The sequence below is a fragment of the Bufo gargarizans genome, chromosome 1 (assembly GCF_014858855.1).
Source record: "Bufo gargarizans isolate SCDJY-AF-19 chromosome 1, ASM1485885v1, whole genome shotgun sequence".
NCBI lineage: Eukaryota > Metazoa > Chordata > Amphibia > Anura > Bufonidae > Bufo > Bufo gargarizans.
Genome location: NC_058080.1, coordinates 452,422,912 through 452,447,237, shown reverse-complemented (window position 1 = coordinate 452,447,237; position 24,326 = coordinate 452,422,912). Strand labels below are relative to the sequence as shown.

Sequence of the window (24,326 nt, the reverse complement as noted above, 5' to 3'; positions counted from 1 at the left end):
TAGGGGGGTATAAACCTGTGGTCCTTAAGTGGTTAAATAAAGTTTTAGTAAAAAAAAAAAATTAAAGTTTAAAAAAAATTCTACTTTTTCCACTCAAAATTTTCTTTTCAATTAAAAACATTTCAAAAATAAAATTCCCTTCACATATTTGGTATTACTGTGTCCATAACAAGCCACATGGTGAATGCCGTAAAAAAAAAAAAAACTGCCAGAATTGCTGTTTTTTGCTTACTTACGACAAAAAAAGGAATTAAAAAGTGTTATGTATCAAAAAAATATATATAAATGAAAACTTCAAGTTATCCCACAAAATCAAGGCCTCACACAGCTCCATAGAAAGAAAAATAAAAAAGTTATGGGTCTTGGGATGCGGTGATGCAAAAACATTTTTTTCTTAAATGGGGTTTTTATCTTGCAAAAGGAGTCAAATGTGAAAAAAAAACTATGGGGTACATTTATTAGGACTGGCATTTTAGACGCCAGTCTTAATATCCCCTAAAGCTGGTGGTGGACTGCCGAAGTTATGTAGAGGCACAGGCCTCTACATAACTGCGGCGGATCCACTGCAGCTTCTAAATGTAAGACAGCTTCCTTGCTGTGTTACATTTAGACCATTTTCTACACCTAAACCAGGAGTAGAAAATGAAGAATGAGACCTGCTGGCCCGTCTGCTTCCTTGCCCACACCACGTCCACTTTTCTAGACCTGGCGTGAGCAGGGAGAAGTTGCAGATTCTGCCGCACTATGGTGGCATATATCTGGTCATAAATGACCCCCTATATTTATTTGGTATTGCTGGAATTATACTGACCCGGAGAATAAAATGATCATGTTATTTATGCCGCAAAGTGAACGTTGCAAAATTTACTATGCAAAAACTGAATGGTGGTATTGATGTTTTTTTTCCCATCCTCCCCAAGAAAGAGTTAATATAAGTTAATCAATAAGTTAGGCTACTTTCACTCTTGCGTTGTTGTTTCCCGGTATTGAGATCAGCAGAGGATCTCAATACCGGAAAAAAAAAAGTTTCTGTTTAGTCCTTATACATTCTGAATGGAAAGAGATCCGTTCAGGATGCATCAGGAGGTCTTCCGTTCCGGCAGCATTCTGTTTTGTGACCGGACACAAAACTGCAGCTTGCAGCGGTTTTGTGTCCGGTTATAAAAAAGGAAAATAACGGATTCGGCACTGAAAACAATGTAAGTTAATGGTGACGGATACGTTTTTTTTAGAAGCCTATTGACTTTCATTGTATTTAGTGAGGGATCTGTTTTTATACCCTTCTGATTTCACACAACCACATCCTAATTGAACGGATGCATCCTGATTTTTTTTATCAAAATGGATCAATTTAATTCCGGTATTAATATCCTGCCGGATCTCAATACCAGAATTGACAACGCAAGTGTGAAAGTAGCCTAATATGTACCTCAAAATGGTGCCAGTTAAAACTACAACTTGTCCCATATAAAACAAGCCCTCATACAGGTAAGGCTACATGCACACGGCCGTGGTGTGTTTTGCGGTCCGCAAATCGCGGATCCGCAAAACACGGATGGCGTCCATGCGCGTTCTGCAATTTGCGGAACGGCACAGACAGCCTTTAATATAACTGCCTATTCTTGTCCGCAAAGCGTGGACAAGAATAGGACATGTTATTTATTTTTTTGAGGGGCCACGGAACGGAGCAACGGATGCGGACAGCACACGGAGCGCTGTCCGCATCTTTTGCGGCCCCACCGAAGTGAATGGGTCCGCAGCTGAGCCGCCAAAACTGCGGCTCGGATGCGGACCAGAACTACAGTCGTGTGCATGAAGCCTAAAGTTATAGCCCTCGGAATGCAGCAATGAAAAAAAATGAAAAAACTGCTTAGTCACCAAAGCCCAAAACAGGCTGGGGTTAATAGACTCACAAACTTATTAGAGATGCATATTTTATAAAAAAAAAATATATATATAAACTATATACTGTAATCCTTAGTTAATTGGTAATATTCTGTTAATCTGATACATATCAGTTCTGTCTGAATTTCGATGCAATTATTAATGAATGAATATATATATATTTTAACATTGATTAAATAGACTAATGTGAAATACAAAGCAGCAGCTCATAACGCTACAGGAGAACTCCAATCTGCCTGGCAGGCCAGGAGCATGTATGTCGTTTTCAGCCATTGATATTTGTAGGACGTGATCCTTGTCAGGCACCACTGTGTGGAGTGGCAGCCCCTTGCGCATACAAAGAGGCCCTGTCACCTTTCAATGCCCAATAAGAACCCGGCCTTTCATTACTATGGAGCCCTGGGTGAAAAGCCCAACCCTCACACAATGCTCTCCATACAAGCAGTCTGTCAACATGCAGCGCTGTATATGCAAACAGTCCTGCCCCATAAATAGCCATTCACACAGCGTTCTCTAATTATGCAAAAGTGTGCATGTCACCGGCCTGGTCACAGTATACTCTGCCCCACAGGGAGACGATCATGGCAGAGACGTCTTATGACAGCAGAAATAACAGCTGAGGTTGCAAGAAGAAATCTCATCTTTTTTTTTTGACAGTCAAGATTATATTCAAAGTGTTCTCATAATTACCAAGTAATCCTAATGTTGACATAGCAGCATCACGCTGTACCTGATCATTACCTTGCAACTGTGCCTCTTCATCTTCTATGACACCATGTCGGAGTTGCTTACATTAAAGGTACCTGCACCTTGGTGCGGACTGTCTTGCAGAAATTCCGCATGAATGTCCGTGCGGCATGTGTTACTTGCGGTTTTTGGTGCGGATTTGATACGGTTTTGCTGCAGATCTCATCCTCACATTGAAAAGAGTGAAATCCGCTCGGAGGAACTGCACAAAAAATTGACAGGCTGCGGATTTCAAAATCCCGAAACGGGAGGTCAATTGACGAATGGAACGGAAACGGCAAGTGTACGTGAGATTTGTCCAGACTCATACACTTTGCTGGTACTGTGTTACTTTGAGGTTTTTCGGCAAAAGAATCTGCATGGGGAAAAACGTGCGTAATCCGCAACGTGTGCAGGTAGCCTAAAGGGTATGTGACATTTTAAACATCTTCTGAAGCACCACTGAGACACGTTAGAATAAGGCTTCATGCACACGACCGTGGTTGGTTTTGCGGTCCGCAAATCGCAGATCCGCAAAACACAGATGGCGTCCGTGCACGTTCAGCAATTTGCGGAATGGACAGCCTTCAATATAAATGCCTTTTCTTGTCTGCACGGAGTGCTGTCCGGATCTTTTGCGGCCTCATTCAAATGAATGGGTCCGCATCCGAGCCGCCAAAACGGCCATAGACACAATGGATGGGAGCCGATTTTGACATTGACTTACATGGGAGAGTTTTCTAGGCATGCTCTGTGACCTGTGTAGATGTCAGGAGGGAGCTGATCAGCTGTGACTTCACCTACTGTGAGTGGTGGACCCTGTGTTATCTATACAGAGGTGTTACTTGTCATTGTAATTCTGCCTGTGGTGATAATGACAACGGCTACTGAAAAGCTATCTGTACAGGACATCGTGTCCTATATGGACCTAGTAGTGTGAAAATTGCAGGATTTTATACAACCTCAATTCCAAAAAAGTTGGGACGCAGTGTAAAGTGTAACTAAAAACAGTGCAATGATTTCCAAATCTCAGACCCATATTTTATTCACAATGGATCATAGAACACATTTCATGAAAATAATGAACTGATTTAGAACTTGATGGCAGCAACACATCTCAAAAAAGTTGGGACAGGGCAACAAAGGGCTAGAAAAGTAAGTGGTACTAATAAAAAAACAGCTAAGGGCTCATGCACACGAACATGTGCCAGCCGTTCCATGGATTGGGGACCGCAATTTGCAGCCCCCAATGCACAGGCATCATCGGTGCGGCTGCTGCAGACCTATTCAACTTGAATGGGTCCGTGATTTGTCCGCACCGCCAAAAAATGTAACATGTCCAACCATTCACAGTACGTAATATCATCAAAAGGACAAGGCCGATGGTCAGTACCGGATAATCGTGATCTATGGGCCCTCAGGCGACATTGCATTAAAAACAGGCATGATCCTGTACTGGAAATCACTGCATGGGCTCAGAAACACTTCCAGAAAGAAATCATTGTCTGTGAACAGTTCGCTGTGCAATCCACAAATGCAAATCAAAGCTATAACATGCAAAGAAGAAGATATAGGTCAACACAATCTAGAAACGCCACTGTCTTCTCTGGGACTAAGCTCAATTAAAGGGGTTTTCCGGGTTCAGGGCTGAACCTGGGTATAAGCCGTTCTTTATTTTTAGACTATTGTGAGGATTTACCTCTGGTAGTTAGGATTAGCGGGTGCAGCACAGAGGCAAAGTACAAGTTCTTGGTTCAAAGCATCAGTGTTTATTCACACGTGAAAGCAAAACAAAAACGCAAGTTGCTTGGTGATCGTTCACACACATGAAAAGTTCATATACAAAACAGTCACCTTTTCTCCTGGGTATTACTTCACACCCTGTTGGAAGTTCTGCCTTGCCAAGTCCACCGGCAGGTGTTAGGCGGCCTGTTCGCCCTCACAGGGGTCTGAGCCCTCCAGCCCGGCTCAAGCCGCAGATCCCAACACAGCCCTCAGATCCCAGCACTCATACCTCCTGAGCTCCACTGTCAGACAGAGGTAATTCTCTCCACCTGGCAGTGCTGGCTGTTTTTTTATGCCTGGCAAAACCCGGCCTGGAACATGAGGAGTAGTCACCCACCCAGCACTTTGACTACTCCCAGTAAGAGCCGTCCCAGATCAGCTATTATAGCCATACTAAGTATCAAGGTGTCAAACAGCAACTGCTGCTGACACATAAAAACCGGCTCTTACTCCACCGAGGCCAGGAACCTCGGTGACACGTACCTATCATCCACGATGATTCCTTGTACCTTCTTACACTACACATGCATTTCCTTGCTCTGATGCTCCCCCTTGCCAAGCTGCATCACAAGTCTATGTTTGTTCTGTGGGGCGGTGACGTAGCAGGCTTCACATCACTATGCTAAGTGGAGACTTCTGCCTAGCAATGAACCCGGTGACATCACCAGCACAGATGGGTCGTCTATAGCGCTGCCGGGGGCTGTTTTGGAGGCGGGTACTATGCTACTTTGTTAAGTTTTTAACTGACTTTTTTTCCACTGTCGTGTGAATGTAGCCTTACAGACTGTTGATAAAAGAAGAGAAGCTACACAATGGTAGACATGGCCCTGACCCAACTTTTTTTTAGATGCTTTGCTGTCATCAAGTTATAAATGAGTTGTTTTCATGAAATGGTAAAAATGTCTCACTTTCTGATCTGATATGTGTTCTATGATCTATTCTGAATAATACGGGACTATGAGATTTGCAAATCATTGCATTCTGTTTTTATGTATTTAAAATATAAATGTACTTCCCATACGGTGTCCACCATAATGAAGAAAAAAAATCAACATGGTCAATTCATCAATATTTTGTCACTTAATCTCAAAAAATGTTTTATAAAAAGTGATCAAAAAGTTTTACACCCTCCAAAATATCACTGAAAACTACAGATTGTGGTGCAAAAAATGAGCCCTCACACAGCTCTGTAGACTTAAAGGGAGTCTTTCACCTAATCTGAGCATTTTAGACCGCTCAGATCAGGTTATAGACTCTTTGACCCTCATTACAATGTTACCTTTGTTTTCTGTGTCTCTCGTCCAGATCATGAAAAAAACACTTTTTAAACGTATGCAAATGATTTTCTAAAGGTGCCCAGGGGCGGCGTTATTGGGCGATGTGCCCAGAAAAACACACCCCTTTCAGCCCTCTGGCCCGCCCTTCTGTCCTATTATTACCTCCTCCTCTGCCTCCAGCCGGCGGACGTCACGAGCAGCAAGAGAAGAAGTCAGGCTGGGAACTGGCCCTGCGCACTGCTCTGCCCATTATGGGCAGAGGAACAGCTTTTCATATTGCGCATGCGCCGGCCAACTAAAGACAGCCGGCCCGCCGTCCTCTGGTGCCGCTCATTTTCTTCAAATAGAAGAAAAACTATATAAATGTGGTGTTTCTATAATCGTAGTGAGCAAGAGAATGAAGGAAACAGGTCAGGTTACTGCACAGGGAATGCTGTGAAAACAAAGCTCTTGAAATCTGTGGTAGAATTGCATTTTCTTTCCCAGCTTCTCACTACATCGTATGCAATATGAAATGGTGCCATTAGAAAGTGCAACTAATCCTGCAAAAAACAATAAGGCTATGTGAAAAGAAAAAGAAATGGCTTCGGGAAGGCAGGGAGTATAAAACATAAAATGGCCATGTCAGAAAGGGGTTAAAGATGTGCAAAAATACATTGTCAGGACCACGGTGCATGCGCATGAGTCCTCTCCGTTATGTTAGCAGTCGGACTGCATATTTCAGCACAGCTTTGAGCGGGGAAAAGGGGGCAGTTAGGAATTAAACATTTTGATCTGGACTCCTTATGTGGATGTAAGCGATCCGTTCAGTTGTCTTCAGTTCAGTCTCTTTTATGGTATTTGCCTGGAGAAAATACTGCAGCATGCTGCGGTATTTTCTCCGGCCAAAATTCCGGAACACTTAATTTCTATTGAAATGTATTAACGCCGGATCCGGTGCTAAGTGTTCCGGAAAAACGGATCCGGTTTCCCGGTCTGCGCATGCGCAGACCTTTAAAAATGTGAAGCAAATAAATACCGGATCAGTTTTTCTGGATGACACCTGAGAGAAGGATCCGGTATTTCAATGCATTTGTCAGGCAGATCCGCATCCGGAAACAAATGACATCCGTTTGCATACGGATTTCCGGATCCGGCAGGCAGTTCCGGCAACGGAACTGCCTGTTGGATTCTTCTAACACTAGTGTGAAAGTACCCTTAAAGTGCTAGATGACATCCGGAGAGACGGATCCGTTCGTGCAATGCATTTGTAAGACGGATCCGCATCCGGATCCGTCTACAAATGCTGTCCATTTGAATGCAGATTTACGGATCCGGCAGGCAATTCCGGCGACGGAACTGCTTGCCGGATCACTCTGCCACAAGTGTTAAAGTAGCCTAAGTGTAAATAAATAATGTAGACTGCTCCTACGTTAGGGTATGTTCACACACAGCAGAAGTGCAGAAATCTCTTATCTGATCCCATGCACTTATAATTAGCCCGCACCGCCTGTACGATGTCACGGATGTGCCGGTAAACACTGACGAGGACGCAGCGCTCACATGAGTTTTGAGATTGACAAGGATGCCAGAAGTCGGGCCCCCACCTAAGGATAAATGCCGGAGAACCCCTTTAACCAGGGCTGATGGTCTGCATTGTGGGAAGTGTTTGGTTATTCCAGACCTTGTACAGCAATATAACAAATGATGTTAGGGATGCATCTGGTGACAAGCTTGCTGACTGTCTCCAGTAATAACCAGCAGAATTGTGACTAGTCAGGGCCGGTGCTACCATAAGGCAGACCAAGCGGCTGCCTTAGGGCGCACCCTGGGGGAGGGCGGAAAAATGAACCTTTTTTTTTTAAATCACTTAGGCTACTTTCACACTAGCGTTCGGGTGTCCGCTTGTGAGCTCCGTTTGAAGGGGCTCACAAGCGGCCCCGAACGCTTCCGTCCAGACCTAATGCATTCTGAGTGGACGCGGATCCGCTCAGAATGCATCAGTCTGGCAGCGTTCAGCCTCCGCTCCGCTCAGCAGGCGGACACCTGAACGCTGCTCGCAGCGTTCGGGTGTCCGCCTGGCCGTGCGGATCCGTCCAGACTTACAATGTAAGTCAATGGGGACGGATCCGTTTGAAGATGACACAATATGGCTCAATTTTCAAACGGATCCGTCCCCCATTGACTTTCAATGTAAAGTCTGGACGGATCCGTCTGAGGCTACTTTCACACTTAGAAATTTTTTAACAATATAATGCAGACGGATCCGTTCGGAACGGAGCCACCGTCTGCATTATATGAGCGGATCCGTCTCAGACGGATCCGCTCTGAACGCAAGTGTGAAAGTAGCCTTACTTGTGAGTTGTGGAGGGGGAGAAATGTGACATGGGAGTGATGTGACAGAGGGGATTATGTAAAAAGGAGGGGGAGAAATGTGACATGGAGGGCTGATGTGACATAGCGGGGTGATTTGACATGGAGGGGGAGAAATGTGACATGGGGGGCTAATGACTGATGGATCGAGGCTGATGTCTGAGGCATTGGGGGTCTGATCTGAGGTCTGATTAACATTGGGGGTCTGATTGCTGGTCTGACCTGAGGTGTAATGGAAAATATTTTTTTCTTATTATCCTCCTCTAAAACCTAGGTGCGTCTTAGAGGGCGAAAAATACGGTCCTCAAACCAGCGATTGTCTGAAGCAGAGAGAAGATACCAGGACCACACAGAGGAGAAGCCAGCTGCTGCAGACGGGACCAGGGCCAGGTGAGCTGCGAGGGGGGGCGACAAAATGTAGCTTCGCTTGTGTTGGCAAAAATCCTTGCACCGGCCCTGACTACAGTCTATAGGCTCAGTAGGTAATGCCATGCTCTATATACCCTGCTAGAAGCCAGCAGTCCATGCTGTAGTTTCCCACTGGTGGAGCCCCGTACAGCTGACAGGAGCTCCCGGGTGACGGGCGCACATGTCACCCTGAAGGACACCAGGAGGCAGCTCCCCTCCCCCATGACACATGTCACTCCCCCGGTGCCCGGCTGACAGTACACGCCGCCATGTGCTCGCCGCCCATTTCACTCCCTCCCCCGTCAGGTGACCCTCCGCTCATCGCCGGCTCCAGAGCGGGCTGCCTGTTTTCCCGGATCATGCAATCCGCGGCCGAGCCGGATCACAGAGACGTGTGGAGCGGATCCAGTGAGAGCGTGCTCGGGGGCGCCGCCTGCCGCTCCAGCTCCTCATCTTCACGCCGCCTGCCGCCGCCGCTGCTATAAGGGAGCGCCTGTGGGGCTGCACGTCTCCTCTGCCGGCCGGATCTAGCGCGAACGTTCGGCGTCTGCCTGGAGAGGAGGAAGCCGGAGCCCGCGACCTGCTCGGGCTTTCCCCGGTGTGCTGGCCCTCTGCGGGTGCATCGAGATGAACACGTCCTGCTCGGGGTTTGTGCTGTTGCTGCTGCTGCTTGGCACCTGCTGTTTGCACCCGGAGCAAGGCTGGGTTCATGGTGAGTCCTGCCGGGCATGGCTCTGCCCTCCGGTAGTCCTGCTTCCAGTTGTCACTAATTCATGACCGCTGCAGGGAGGGATGGGGCCGGCTGCCAGGGTTAATAAAATGGTAGTATGCCTGTCATTGGTGACGCAGGGGTTAATGAGCTCGTGCATTGTGCCACCTCCTAGATGGTAACATGCTGCCTTCACCCGGCTGGCACATTTCAGGCTTGCTATAAACGGCAATCCTCATTCATCTCTATTAATAGGAGGCAGAAACCAAGCCACTGTAGGCTTTACCTGGTGGCATATGCCAGGCTGAGGGGTTTGGTAAAGGGCAATGCCTGTTCTCAATGGCACTACCAGCCCTGGGAGTGAGGGCTCTCCTTTGTCAGTGTTAGGATGTGTTTCCTTAAACATGGGGTATATGTGCCCCCTCTGCCACTGATGGTGCCATACTTTTGGTTTGTACATGTCCTCACCTTGTGGGTAACCAGGGAGCTGCAGTGCTTTGGTAGGACTGGAGAACTTGACCTATAACCACTGGTGGGTGCTGGAAGATCCACTAATCCTGGTTCTTCAGTTCCTCTAGTGGGTTAACCATCTGCCTCCCAGTGAGGCTCCAGCCACCTCTCCCTTTGTGTTCTTCATCCTCTGTCTGATCTATGTGCTGTCACAGGTTGAGAAGAGGCTGACAATCCAATATGTTGCCCCTCATTTGGCTAACAGGCTTCCTCGAGGAGCTGGCCTTTCTGATGACTCAGGCTTGATTCACTATGCAATGGTCAGGTGGTGTCCTACATCCTCACTAATACTCTCAGCATCCTATTGTCTTGTGTTAATAATCTGCCATGTGGAAACAATCACCAGGTCACTCCTTCTCTTCTGTTGGGCCTAGCTTTACCAAGTATTATCCATGGTTGGCTCAGGCCAACAAGCCTACAGTTCTTCGAAGACCCAGTTTCAGATCCCTTATTGGGGATTCTAGATTAGAGGGGCTCCCCATTCTGTATCCTCTATCGACCAGAGTGGCTACAAACGACATCTGGAGGGCCCAACATGTCTATGCATTACATGGGGACTGTTTAACCCTTCATTTTCAGGCCCATTTTCTCCGCTGATGGTTGGTATGAACCCCTGGGATCTTATTGAATGGGAGTCCTTATAAAAGAAACACAATATGCTTCGGTATTATGGTGATCTCGATGGTTTCTTCTTAGACAGTCATGTGCTTGTATATCCTGAAGGTTCAACATAAATGAGTAGTCAGAATGCTAATTTACCTATGGAAATGAGAAACGGTTAAAATGTCAGTTCCAGTCATAAGAGATCCCTGGCTTAGTGATGCCGTAATACGTGTGAGGAAATTCCCTGGAGTCCCTACAACTATGGTCGTGGTCTCTTGTGAACCAGCATGGGCCAGGTTACAAGCTCGTTTAGCCAGTCTAGAATATTGCATCCGGTTGTCATATGGAGCTTCCTAGCTTAGCTTTTCTGGCAGAGAAGGACAATATTGTAGTGGTGGAGAGCCTTTGAGGAATGTTTATTGTAGGAATGTCAAGAATAATGAAACGAGGTATCAAAACCATGACTGAGGCAAGTTATAGCAAGTTCTTCATCTGTGAGGCGCCCCCTAGTTGAAGTGCAGCTGGCTTCACCAATCTGGTTTGTTTGCCATCATGCGTTGGGGCGGGGCATTAACGTTCTTACAAGGGAACTCTATGGTGGCAGACACCACTGTATGGCATCGGTCTGAGATGTCCGTATGTTTTTGTATATGTTAAATGGACGGCAAAACATGATGTAAACCCAGCTTTAACTATAACTCGCTCCTTCAATGGCGTTACTAGAACTGACTGGGCCCCACAGCAAATCAGCGTTATTCTTTTCTGGTATTGAAATCCGGTAAAGGGTCTCAATACCAGAAAACAATCAGTTTTGTCCTAATGAATTCTGAGTGGAAAGCAATCCGTTCAGTATGCATCAGGATGTCTTCTGTTCCGTCCCTTGTACGGTATTTGACTGGCCAAAATCCCGGAACACTACCGCAGTTGCCGGATCGGCATTAATTTCTATAGAGATTTATTAATGCCGGATGCAGTACTAAGTGGTCCGGAAATTGCAGCGTTGCCGTCTATTTAACATATACAAAATCATACGGACATCTCAGACCGATGCCATACAGTGGTTGCTGGATTTGGTATTCCGACCTGCGCCGGGATATAGGAGGTGCTAGTTTCGCTTTTGATCAAAAATGTAAATACTGCATCTGTTATTCTGGATGAGACTGATCCGGTATATCACCGGTTCTGTCTAACTGATCTGGAAAAACGATATCAGTTTACCTATGGTTTTCAAGATCCTCAACGCTGGTGTGGAAGTACCCTTAGTCTGTTTCCTGTGTATGTGTGTGTATATATATATATATATATATATATATATATATATATATATATATATATATATATATATATATATATATATATATATATATATATATATATATATATACACACACACACACCTGAGGGGGCTCTGATAATAAAATTAATTCAATCCTCCTGGGTGGGCCCCTTCTAAATTCAGGCCCAATAGATGGCTCTCCTGCTTTAACTATAACTACGCCCCTGGGCTCCTTCTGTGTTTATTGTGATAAAGGGTTGACAAATGGTGAGTGGAGCAATTAATTTTTTATTTTTGGCATGAACTTCAAGCACTCAGTTTTAGCCCAGGGATCACCATGTTGTGGCTGGTGTGCTTTGTATAGTAGTCAAAGCAAAAGTATTTGTGAAAGTAGATCATTTTATTTTCATTCAGTAGACGTGAAATGCGTCTTAGTGCGACCGTTTTTGGCCAATAATTCAGCTTTCGTCAGGCACTACAATTATACAATAGAACGTAATCAGTATAAGGCTTGTTGGCAAACCTCAATCATGTGGTGATATATAGCATAAAAACCGCATAGAAGGTACATTTATATACTTGAGATATACCGCCCTATAGTAGTATTTTGCATTTCTCTCCAAGAAATAAAAAGAAAACCAATCAGAAGAAAATAGCAGATTATGTGGCTACTTTCACACTTGCGTTCGGTGCGGATCCGTCTGGTATCTGCACAGACGGATCCGCACCTATAATGCAAACACTTGCATCCGTTCAGAACGTATCCGTCTGCATTATATTTCTGTAAAAAAATCTAATTGTTAGTCAGACGGATCTGTCCTGACTTTGCATTGAAAGTCAATGGGGGACGGATCTGTTTGAAATTGCACCATATTGTGTCAGCGTCAAACGGATCCGTCCCCATTGACTTGCATTGGAAGTCTGGACTGATCCGTTTGGCGCCAGGCGGACACCCGAACGCTGCAAGCAGCGTTCGGGTGACCGCCTGCTGAGCGGAATGGAGGCGGAACGGAGCCATACTGATGCATTCTGAGCGGATCCGCATCCACTCGGGGCCGCTTGTGAGAGCCTTCAAACGGAACTCGCAAGCGGAACCCCGAACGCTAGTGTGAAAGTAGCCTCAGGTAAAAAATGCATAAGAAATTCCAAGTATACAGATGCCCCTAGTCATAAGGTGTTGCTGCTTGATATACATGGCTACAAAGAATTGCCATGAGTTAAATTCCAAGAGTCATTTACAATAGTTCACACAATTTCTCTAACTTCTCAAAATCTTTAAAAGAGGACCCCTATTTAAAATGGTCCAAACATTATATACACTATGATGGGTGTCTCTCACTTACCTGTGCCGCTAGGGTAGAGGTAAAGAAGAAATTACACCAGTTGTGACAAAGGGGGGAGGGGGGGGGGGGGGGAGGATGTCTAAAGACCGCCTAGAGTGGTTGGTGTGACATGAACTATTGTGCTCCCGCTCTTTAAAAAGGATCGCGGGGCTGGAATGTCGCGGTGGGTGAGTGGAGCGCACGCTGTGTGGTGCACTCCACAGGCCGGAAGGAAGAAGCTCGTGGAACGCACTACCAAAGCAGAAGTGCGTTCCAAAGGCTGACTTGCTGTGAGTGGAGCGCACGAGGTGACGTGCGCTCCATAAACCGGAAGAAGGAACATGTTGGATGCACTGTCAAGACGGCAGTGCGTTCCAAAGACTGGAAGTAGGGTCCTGTGTTGATTAGGATGAAGAATACTAGTCGGTCTTATTCGGGTGATTATAGTATATTAGTATATAGTAGAAGAGAAACAGAAGAGAGAAAAGGAGAAAAAAGGAATGGTGAAAGAGGAGAGGATAACATAAGACAAGGGATACCCTCTGCGGCACTTGGTAGCAAATTCTAGTTTCACGGAGCCTAAAAACATTTGAGAAGGATACATTTAGTCAGAGCGATATTTCATAATGTACAGTCAATAAAAAAAGATTATATATGGCTGGTGTGCTGCCATTATGGCACGACTAGTGTGGTAGAGTACCACGCAGCCATACGGGCTGAATCATGCTCTTAAGCTAATAAAGACAGATCTGATTAGTCTTTCCCCTCACCCATGACGGCACCCCATGCGACCAGGGACCTCCCATCCGGGACCGGAAACCTGAGAAGATAAAAGGTTCACACCCCCACCATGCACCAGTTCAGGTTTCCTGTCCTCCGGATAGGAAGTCCCTGGGAAGACTTCTCGTCGGTTCTCACCTGCAGCCGGGGGGAGGCCCAGGTTCTTATCCGGTGAGTGGCCTCCCCCAGGTGGCGTTATGCTCTCCGGGGCTGCTGCCTGTAAGTCTGGGCTCCTTCTTCCCTCACATCCCGGCGCTGGCCTGAGGGAGCCGCTATGGCTGTGTTCAGGCGGCGTCCCTCCTTACTTCCGGGGTTGCCGGTCTTCCTGCGGCGTCGGAGGGGGTGTCTGCACATGTGCGCGCCCCGACGCCGGGGGGGGGCGGGGCTTGACCCGGAAGTCGGGTTCAGCGCTGATGTGTGCCCCGGCGCGTCCTTTAAAATATAAATGGGGCAGAGGGGGGGAACCCAGCCGGCTGATGTGGCACACAGTGTGGTGCTGAAGAAGCTCTTGATTCCTGCAAGAATGTCAGAGCCTGCAGACGGACGTGCTGAACCCCTGGAACCCTCAAGGCCCGCGAGTCCGGTACTAGTCCTGAGGAGTGGGGGCTGAAAGAAAAGGACCTTTGGTGAGACGTACCTTTTTCTTACTAATGGGGTGTTATCTGCTTGATTTGTGTAGGTGGTAAAGCCCCCCAAAAAAGCGGCCTCTAAGACGAAGCATAAGGAGTGTGCAGGATGCAAGGCCCCCCTAGCTTCCTCCTATTCTAAACCGTTATGCACCCCATGTATCGATAAATTGGTGGCGGAGGAATCTCAGAGCCTTTCTAGGAATATGCGATCTTTAATAAGATCAGAGGTGAAAGCCTCCTTAAGATCCCTGAGTAAAAATCGCCCGCGGTCTCCGGAAAAATCTCCAGATTTTAGGGATTCGGATATAGACCAGTCTGACGTGGAAGAGAGAGAAGCGGGCCAGTTACTCTCTAATGACGCTACTTCGTCAGCGGAGGAAGAAACGGGGCTCCTATTTCTCACCCGAAGACACCCAAAACCTCCTTAAAGCAGTCAGAGCAACTATGCAGCTAGAAGAGGAAAAACGGGCTAAGTCGACAGCAGATATTGCCTTTCAGGGGTTAGGTCCCAGAAAGCAGAGGGTTTTCACCATTCATGAGAACGTTCAGGCATTGATTAAAAAGGAATGGAAAAATCCCGATAGGAAGTTTTTTATCCCAAGCTCCGTTAAAAGGAAATATCCTTTTAATGAGAAGGTAGCAGCCTGTTGGGACAAGGCCCCCACGGTTGACGCTCCGGTAGCGAAGATTGCTAAGAAGTCTGCACTGCCGTTTGATTTAGGTAGCCTGTCTGACCCTCTAGATAAAAAAAGCGGACTTTTACTTAAAAAAGGCCTGGGAATCATCCTCTACCTGCCTGAGACCAGCGGTTGCAGCGTCATGGGTCTCTAGGTCACTGCATATCTGGCTGGAACAGTTAGAACAGCATCTCAGTGAGAAGAAGCCAAGAGAAGAGGTGTTGGCCTCCCTTCCCACCTTTTTTAAGGCCGTAGATTTTTTAGCCGATGCCTCCACGGATATAGTTAGGTTTTCCGCCAGATCATCCGCTATGTCCAATGCGGCCAGGAGAGCGATTTGGTTGAAGTCCTGGAAAGCTGATCAGGGTTCTAAGGCTAGGTTATGTTCTATCCCCTGTGAGGGTGACAGGCTCTTTGGATCTTCCCTCGACTATATACTTGAAAAAGCCTCAGACAAAAAGAAGGGGTTTCCAGCTCCTCAACGCCCCCCCTTTTTTCGTAGATGCCAAAGTAAAAGGCAAAAGGGTAGGCAGTATGATAGAAGAGAAAAGGATAAATTTCCTAAGAAATCCGGAGGTTTCCTTTTTAAATCCCAGGATCCTAGACCCAAAGATAAGCAATGACGCCGAACCTCAGGTAGGGGGAAGATTGTCTCTGTTTCTCCCAGCCTGGAAAAACATAACCAAGAATGGCTGGATCTTGGGAGGGATTGGAGAGGGATTCCGGTTGGAGCTCCTGTCCCGTCCCCGGGATTCGTTCATTCTGACAGATTACTCCAAGGATCTAGTCAAAAGACAGGCCTTAGAGTCAGAGGTCCTGCTGCTTCTTCAAAAAGGGGTGGTTGTCCCGGTTCCGCAGGCAGAGAAGGGCAGAGGGTTTTACTCCCCTCTTTTTTTTTAGTGAAAAAACCCAACGGCTCCTTCAGGGTAATCCTGAACCTGAAGAGATTAAACAGATTTCTCAGCTACAAGAAATTTCGTATGGAGACCATAAGATCGGCCATAGATCTCCTATCAAAGGATTGCTGGATGGCGACTCTGGACTTAGAGGACGCGTACTACCACGTGCCAATTCATGTGTCCTCCCAAAAGTATTTGAGGACAGCAGTCTGGGATTGTCTGCACCTGCAATACAGAGCCCTGCCTTTTGGGGTTTCTCAAGCCCCCAGAATCTTCACCAAAGTGATTGCGGAAGTTGCCTCCTTTCTAAGGTTGTCAGGGGCTCCGTTGCTGCCATATTTAGACGACTTCCTGTTTATTTCCCAGACCAAGGAAGGCCTGGTTCGAAACATCGAAGTTTCCTGCGCCCTATTAAAGAACTTGGGCTGGAAAATAAATTGGGTAAAGTCTTGCCTAACACCATCTCAGAGCTGTGTATTTTTAGGCATCCTGTTAGACTCCCGAGTAGAAAAGTCCTTCCTCCCGTCCACCAGGATATTCTCCATCAGGGAGCATGTTTGGGATCTTTTCAGATCCTACCTCTGCTCGTTCAGGAGGGCAATGGCAGTGCTGGGCCACTTGACAGCAACCTTTCCAGCGGTCCCATATGCACAAGCACACACAAGGAAGCTACAATCATGCATCCTGCGCCAATGGGACGGCCGCAAGCAGTCGTTGGACCGGATTTTCCACTTATCCGCAGAGGCGAGAGTGTCTCTCCTTTGGTGGACTGTGACAGAGAATCTCTCAGCCGGAGTACCATGGTCCTTTCAGGATCCGATAGTATTAACAACGGATGCCAGCCCGTGGGGTTGGGGGGCCCACTCGGAGAACAAAAGTTGGCAAGGGAGATGGGATTTGAAAACCAGGAAAGCCACCTCAAACTTCAAAGAATTAAAAGCAGTAGAGATGGCCCTAAGAGCAATAGCTCCGGACATATCCTTCAGGAACATAATCCTATACTCAGACAACTTAACTACAGTGGCATACATCAACCATCAAGGCGGAACAAGGGTACTTCCTCTGGCAACACTTTGTCAACAGATCTTTCAGTTAGCAGAACAGAAACATCTATCTCTGTCGGCAGTCCATATAAAAGGGAAAGAGAACATAGTAGCCGATTTTCTGAGTCGCACCCAGCTAAAACAGGGAGACTGGTGCCTAAACCCAGAGGTCTTCTCCCAGTTAACACAGAAATTCGGCCTCCCCACGGTCGACCTATTTGCCTCCAGGAAGAACAGGAAAGTGGAAAGGTTCTTCTCCATAAATCGTCTGGACGATCCAACAGCTTTAGACGGTTTGGCACAGAATTGGTCTCAGGAGGAGGGTTACGCCTTCCCTCCTTTTTCCCTAATCCTGCAGGTTCTGAAAAAAGTCCAGAGGGAGAAAGCGATAATTACCCTAGTGGCCCCAGTGTGGCCGAAAAGGTCCTGGTTCTCCTGCCTCCTAGACCTAGCAATAGCCCCCCCCCCCCCCTTGGATGCTGCCTCCTCGGGAGGATCTATTATATCAGGGCCCGATCCTGCATCCCAATCCAGAGATTTTGCATCTGGCAGCGTGGAGGCTGAAAGGGAGATTTGGTTAGGCCGGGGTCTGTCCCAATCTGTAGTATCCACAATGTTGGGGAGTAGGAAAGCCACCACAGCCAGAAAATATAATAAGATTTGGGAAGTCTTTTCCTCCTTTTTAGGGATCAGTCCTGACCCCCTTCTCTCCTCCAAATGTCTCTAGGGTCCTAGACTTTCTACAAGCTGGCTTGGATAAGGGGCTTAGGGCTTCCACACTAAGAGTTCATGTGGCAGCCTTGAGTTACTTCTTCGATTCCCAGTTGGCCCTGCACCCTTGGGTTAAAAGGTTTCTGTCAGCAGCCTCCAGGATCCGCCCTTCGATAAGACCCTTGTCCCCTCCTTGGGACGTAAACACGGTCTTGACGGCCCTGTCACAGAAACCTTTTGAGCCCTTGTCTGACATACCCATAGACATGCTCTCCTTTAAGATGTCCTTTTTACTGGCCATTACTTCAGCTAGGAGAATCTCAGATACAAGCTTTCTCTGCCTTTTCTCCTTATACCCAGGTTTTGGACGACAAGGTTATTATTAGGCCTCTCCCGTCCTTCCAGCCAAAGGTGGTTTCGGACTTCCATAGAAGTCAGGATGTTGTCCTTCCATCCTTTTGTCCTAATCCCTCTAATAGTTTAGAAAGGGAGTATCATTGCCTGGACGTCAAAAGATGTCTGCTTGCCTATTTAGAGTCTACCTCGGCTTGGCGGTTGGAAGAAAACCTCCTTATTCAGTTTTGGGGTAGGAATAAGGGGCGGAAAGTATCCACGGCAGTTATTACTAGGTGGGTGAAAAGGGCCATTTCCGAAGCCTATTTAGCGCAGGGTCTCTCGCCCCCTTCAGGGTTCGGAGCCCACTCCACCCGAGCGGTATCTATGTCCTGGGCCGAGAAGGCGGATGCCTCCCTGGCTCAAATTTGTAGAGCAGCAACTTGGAGCTCTCAACATACTTTTTTGAAGCATTACAGGCTCCAACTTCATACGGATTCCGCCTTTGGTAGGAAGGTACTTCAGGCGGTTGTCGTCCCCCCCCCCCCCCCCCCCCCCCCTAGGTTGTCATTAATAGTCTATCTCGCATGGGGTGCCGTCATGGGTGAGGGGAAAACAACATTGCTTACCGGTAATTGTTTTTCTCGATACCCATGACGGCACCCCCAAAATTTTCATTTATTATATTATGGGCTTAGTACCCTTTATTAGGTTATATGCGGAGTAGCCCGCTACTGCCTATAGGTTTCTGAGAGTTCTCTTTTGAGTATTGTAGAGATATAATGTACCATATTGGATCTCCCTCTCTCCCGGAGTACTGTTTATTACTATCACTGGTGCATGGTGGGGGTGTGAATTTTATCTTCTCAGGTTTCCTGTCCCGGATGGGAGGTCGCATGGGGTGCCGTCATGGGTATCGAGAAAAACAAACAATTACCGGTAAGCAATGTTTTCTGTGTGGTTAGCGGCCACACAATATTAAAGGTGCCGCATGGCCATAAACAATGCAGACTGACTAAACAGGGCGGCCGCCTTTAGTTAACCCCTTCCCGACTGATGCCATACATGTATGGCTCTGAGGGATGTGACTTGCGCTCTAGCACCGTACTACAGGTACGGCGTGCTGATCGGGTGGGTGCAGACACACAAGACTCGACCCAAAAATAAAAACCAAAGGCGCCCGAAACCATTACATCAAAATCTCTGCTCCAAAGCCATACGGTGCTCCTTCCCTTCTGAGTCCTGCCATGTGCCCTACAGCAGTTTACTACCACATATGGGGTGTTGCCGTATTGAGGAGAAAATGGGTAACACATTTTGGGGTGCTTTTTCTCCTGTTACATCTTGTGAAAATGGTTTTGGAAATTAGAAAAATTGCTTCTAAAATTCTAAACCTTCTAACTATATAAAAAAAATAAACTACCTTTACAAAATGATACCAACATAAAGCATACATATGGGGAATGTTAAGTAATAACTATTTTGAGGTGTTACTATCCTAAAAGTAGAGACATTAAAAATGTGAAAAATTGACTTTTTCCAAGTTATTTTTTTAAATAAAGGTGAAATAGCGACTCAAATTTGCCGCAGTCATGAAGTACAATGTGTCACACAAACAACCTCAGAATGTCTTGGATAAGTAAAAGCGTTCCAAGTTATTACCGCACAATGACACATTTGCAAAAATGGCCTGGGGTAGAAGGGGTTAAGGGCCCCGGTACATGGCTGCAACATAACTGTCTGGTGTGATCGTAGCCTTAAAGTTTCACTAGCCTTTGTAGACCATCTGACATAAATGTACTGTCTTAGCAGTTTTGTTGCAAATTTTTTATTTTTTTTTGCCTAAAATCTATTTAATACATGTGAATGTGGTTGTTTCTGCAGCAGGTACATGGGTATTTACAAACCCCATTCAGATGTATGATACGGTCCCAGAAATCATCTGCGTGTGAATTGACTCCTAAATGGAACCGGTCACCGTGAAATGCAGTGCAATCTGCAGGAGGAGCTGAGCAGATTGAATAATTTTATGGTAAAAAGGTCAGTGTAAGGCCTGCACACAACCATATCTGTTTTTGCAGCCTGCAAATCGCTGATCCACAAAACACAGGTACCAGCCATCTGCCTCCACAGGTCCCACAGCATGTTGCAAAGGCCTATTTTTGTCCACAAAACAGACAAGAATAGGACATGTTCTAAATTTAATTTTTTGTGGAACCAATACTATAGTTGTGTGCATGAGGCCTAACTAATGTTTACATTTATATCTCTGCTCTTTCTGAGCTCAGTTGTACACAGGTGCCATCTTGCCAGTGACTTGATAGCATCCCCTGTATAACCGATGGCTGTCTGTCACTGATAAGATTAGGATTGTGGTCTGATGAAGTCACCAATGCAGTGAGAAAACCTGCAGCCTAATAAAATTAACCCAACTATGTTGTTGCCTGGGTAACTTTCGATATCGGCTAGCACCCCATCTCCTGCCTTTGCTCTCCTTTTTACTTGGGCTACTTTTCACATGTGTTTTGGCTTTGCGTTTCTGAGATCCGTTCAGGGCTCTCACAAACTGTCCAAAGCAGATCAGTTTTGCCCTAATGCATTCTGAATGGAAAAGGATCCGCTCAGAATGCATCAGTTTGCCTCCATTCAGTCTCCACTCCACACTGGAGGCGGCCCCCCCAAAACTGAGCCAAACGGATCCGCCCTGGCACACAATGTAAGTCAATGGGGACGGATCCGTTTTCTTGCACAATAGGAAACTGATCTGTATCCCTTTGACTTTCAATGGAGTTCATGACTGATCCGTCTTGGGTATGTTAAAGATAATACAAACTGATCCGTTCCTGTTGTATTCTTATTGTAACGGATCAATTTTTGCAGCTCCATGACTGATCCGCCCAAACCATGAGTGTGAAAGTAGCCTAATATCGTGCAGCTGGGCTACTCTATGAACTGGAGCAGCTGCAGTTGGAATCTTTAGGCACCAGTCCAGTGTTGTGCAGGTCTAGTACAACTGATATAGGCCAGCAGTTTGGACACCACCTATTCTTGCGATTGTCTTAGTGATATTGTGCTATGGTGTGACTTTGCCTTTAACCCCTGATTAGCCAGCCCGGTGTACAAATGAGCTCAGAAAGAGCAGAATAATGTATAAATGACAAGTTTCTCTGAATCCTTTTCTACAAGAGTCTGCTCAGCTCCTCTATAACATGGTGCCTGCAGATTGCACTGCATCTTGTGGTGATAGTGCTGTAAGATGCCCATACACCTTCAATAGCTGTCATTGTAGCTGTGTATGTGTATTTTAGTGGGGGGGGTGAGCCACTGCCGGATGCCTGAGATAATCACATCTGTTGGGACCTCGACACAGGAGTTGGCCACCACTGAAACTGACAGGTTAAATGGTCAATATTATAAGGTGTATGAGGGCTTTTAAAACTTCTATAGACCCCAGGGGAATCGGATAATGTTGGGTGCTATTGGAAAGAAGTCTAGTTTACCTTGTGACCTTGCTCATATGGCTTGTCCAGTTGTGTATATATTCCCCATACAGCTACTTTTTGTTTAGTTGGGGACACTGAGCTACAAGGTCACCTGTGACTGAGCAGGGTAGATAGCATAGCCAGCATATTGGCTGACCTTTAAGATTCATTCATGACCACTGGAAACTAATGACTGCCCAACTGCTTCATTTAGAGGTCAAATTGTTACACAACAAATATGCAGACATGTCAGTAAACCTTCTGCAGAAGGTCATCTGCTCCCCCATGAACAAGTTTCCATGTAGCTGCTTCTTACATATTGGAGCCACTCAATGGCAGAATTGTAACACAATGTAGTGATATTTAGTATTAAAAGCGTCATGCTTCCCTTTTGTGGATGCAGGCTTAAAGGGTCAATTTCCAGACCAGTGGAGGGGGGTCTCTGAGAGGAATGAGCAGGCTTAACCGGGAGGCAAAAGGGCAAGAGGATTCATTGTCATTGGGACACCCACCATTCAAAACTTCTAATGTCTTCACTGCATGGTCATGCAGTGAAGGCTTCACTTCTGGCACCACCATCACAATGAGCATAGGGCAGACGAGCCATTGGGGACATGGGCAAAAGGGGACAGAAGAAGCTGCAGCACAACATCAAGGTAAGTTCTTGATAACACTGTGCCGTTGCTTATATAATGCTGCCCCAATGATTGGACATAGACTACTCCTTGACTTGCTGTGGTTGCTGCTCACCTGGCGAGTTTTCCATTTAGGGCTTTGCAATTAACGGGTGGGGGGGTTCATAGCCTAAGAATGGTAGCTAATTAAAGAACAATCCACCACAATGCTTGTTGGGCCACCAGGAATAGAGCAGTGTACACAAATTACTGGTATATTAAACTGGAACCTTTCAATTTTGTACCTTATTGGTAACAACTTTTTTCACCAGTGCCACCTCCTAGACTTCTTGAACTTCAAGTTCTAGACTTGCTTGTAAGCTGACTGACTTTCTAGAAATCATTGGGAAATGGTACCTTGTTAGAACTTGTGCTATAAATTCAGGGACAGTTAAGAAAAGCATGTGCTACTATACGTCTATAGTGTATAAGCAGCACATATGTAGAGAATTGTTCCCTCCAAGAACACTTGTGGGTAGGATTAACACGTTTTATCACTATCCTACTTTGGTGCTAGATAAGATTAGTCTTATTTGCTTACTTTCTAGCAGCAGGAGGATAGAAATAGCCCACAAGTCCTACATCTTGTGTGCTAATCCTCTGAAGTTGACAAAAAAAAATTGTTGGGGATCAGCTGACCAATAATTAAATGCTCATTTGTCGGCAACATGTCTTCCCTTGTAAACATGGGATGTGCTTTCCAGCAAATGCAAACTGAACGAGGGCAAGTTATCTTATACAATTTGCTTCCATCTGGTAGGATGGTTGTACAGTTAAATGTGCTAAACTAGCCCTGACTGCCATACCGTGTTGCTGATCGGAATTCGTGTACAGACAGCTAATCTGGTGGAAAGCGGACCATACACACTGGATTAATGTTGATGACTAACTTTAAGATATATGGAGACAATTGCCCACATTTACCAATGTGAGTACTCTGGTATGTATTACCCCAATAAATTATCTGACCAGTTTCTGTCCAAGCAGACCAATAGTTAATGTGCAAGACAAAAGATCTGTGTGTAAACTGCCATCTGACCAATGATTGGTCAGATAATCTGTTGGTGTAATACAGCCCTTAGATCTTGACTTGCTCTAAAATGTGGGTTTAGAGAAGCTGTACCTAGCTCAAAAGGGTGTGGTAATGGGTGCAGCCTAATATGTGACATATTGCGCCACAATTATGTTTTTTTAAATATCTCAAACTAGGCCAACCAATGCTTGGTATAGAGGTGGAAGTGTCTAGCCATGCGCCAGATGTATCATCCAGCCTAAGCTACTGTGATAATTATGGTGTGGATCTAGACCTGTGATGGCTAACCTCCGCCACTCCAGCTGTGGTAAAACCACGACTACCGGGGGCGTGGCCTGACGGGCATGTAAGCAAACGCATGGTGTTTGAGTTCCATCCTAGGGGCTCAATACCAGAAAAACAACTGATCAGTTTTATCCTAATGCATTCTGAATGGAGAGCATTCCATTCAGGATGCATCAGTTCAGTCCCTCTTAAATTTTTGGGATGGAGAAAATACTGCAGCATGCTGCAGTATTTTCTCCGTCCAAAATTCCGGAACACTTGCCGGAATGCTGGATCCGGCATAATTTTACATTGAAATGCATCAATGCCGGCTCCAAGTGTTCCAGCAAAACTTATCCGGTTTTGCACTCTGCGCATGCTCAGACCTTTAAAAAAGTGACTAAGATAAATACCGAATCCGTTTTTCCAGATGACAACCGGAGAGATGGTATTGCAATGAATTTGTGAGACTGATCTGCATCTGGAGCAGTCTACAAATGTTGTCCGTTTGCATACAGATTACCGGATCCAGAAGGCAGTTCCGGCGACAAACTGCCTGCTGGATTCCAGCAACGCAAGTGTGAAAGTACCCCAAGTCTCCTGTATATTCATCGTTTAACTGCTGTTTTGCTGGACAACTTATCACTAGCCTGTGTGGAACTGCTTCCCCTGTGACTCAACACCTTCCAGCGACAACATGACGCGCCAAAAGTCCAAAGAAAAGGAGGGGAAAGAATGCGGCCTTGCTACGCCAACCAAACATTGTGCCGCGCAAGCTTTGAAGATGTCAGAAGTGGCTGCACAGCTAGAAAAGTTTACCCGCTCCTCAACACTCAGCAAACACCCCAGATCTGGAGGTAGACAAGGCATCCGAACTTAGATGCCACTGGGAATTTCTGCTCCTGCCCCATACTGCTCAGACTGAGGT

General features: G+C 46.2%; 1 protein-coding gene across 2 annotated transcripts in view; it reads left to right on the top strand.

Annotated features, from left to right (window-relative positions):
* Positions 1-8,418: 8,418 nt before the first annotated feature.
* VLDLR (very low density lipoprotein receptor) overlaps positions 8,419-24,326 on the top strand; it is an 80,855-nt gene continuing 64,947 nt past the window's right edge. Inside the window, exon 1 of one of the 2 annotated variants that reach the window (XM_044272584.1) lies at positions 8,419-9,165. In XM_044272584.1, the coding sequence (XP_044128519.1) occupies positions 9,081-9,165 (85 nt within the window). In that variant the 5' untranslated portion in view covers positions 8,419-9,080. The remainder of the gene's footprint in view (positions 9,166-24,326) is intronic. The other variant, XM_044272575.1, reaches the window with a different exon arrangement.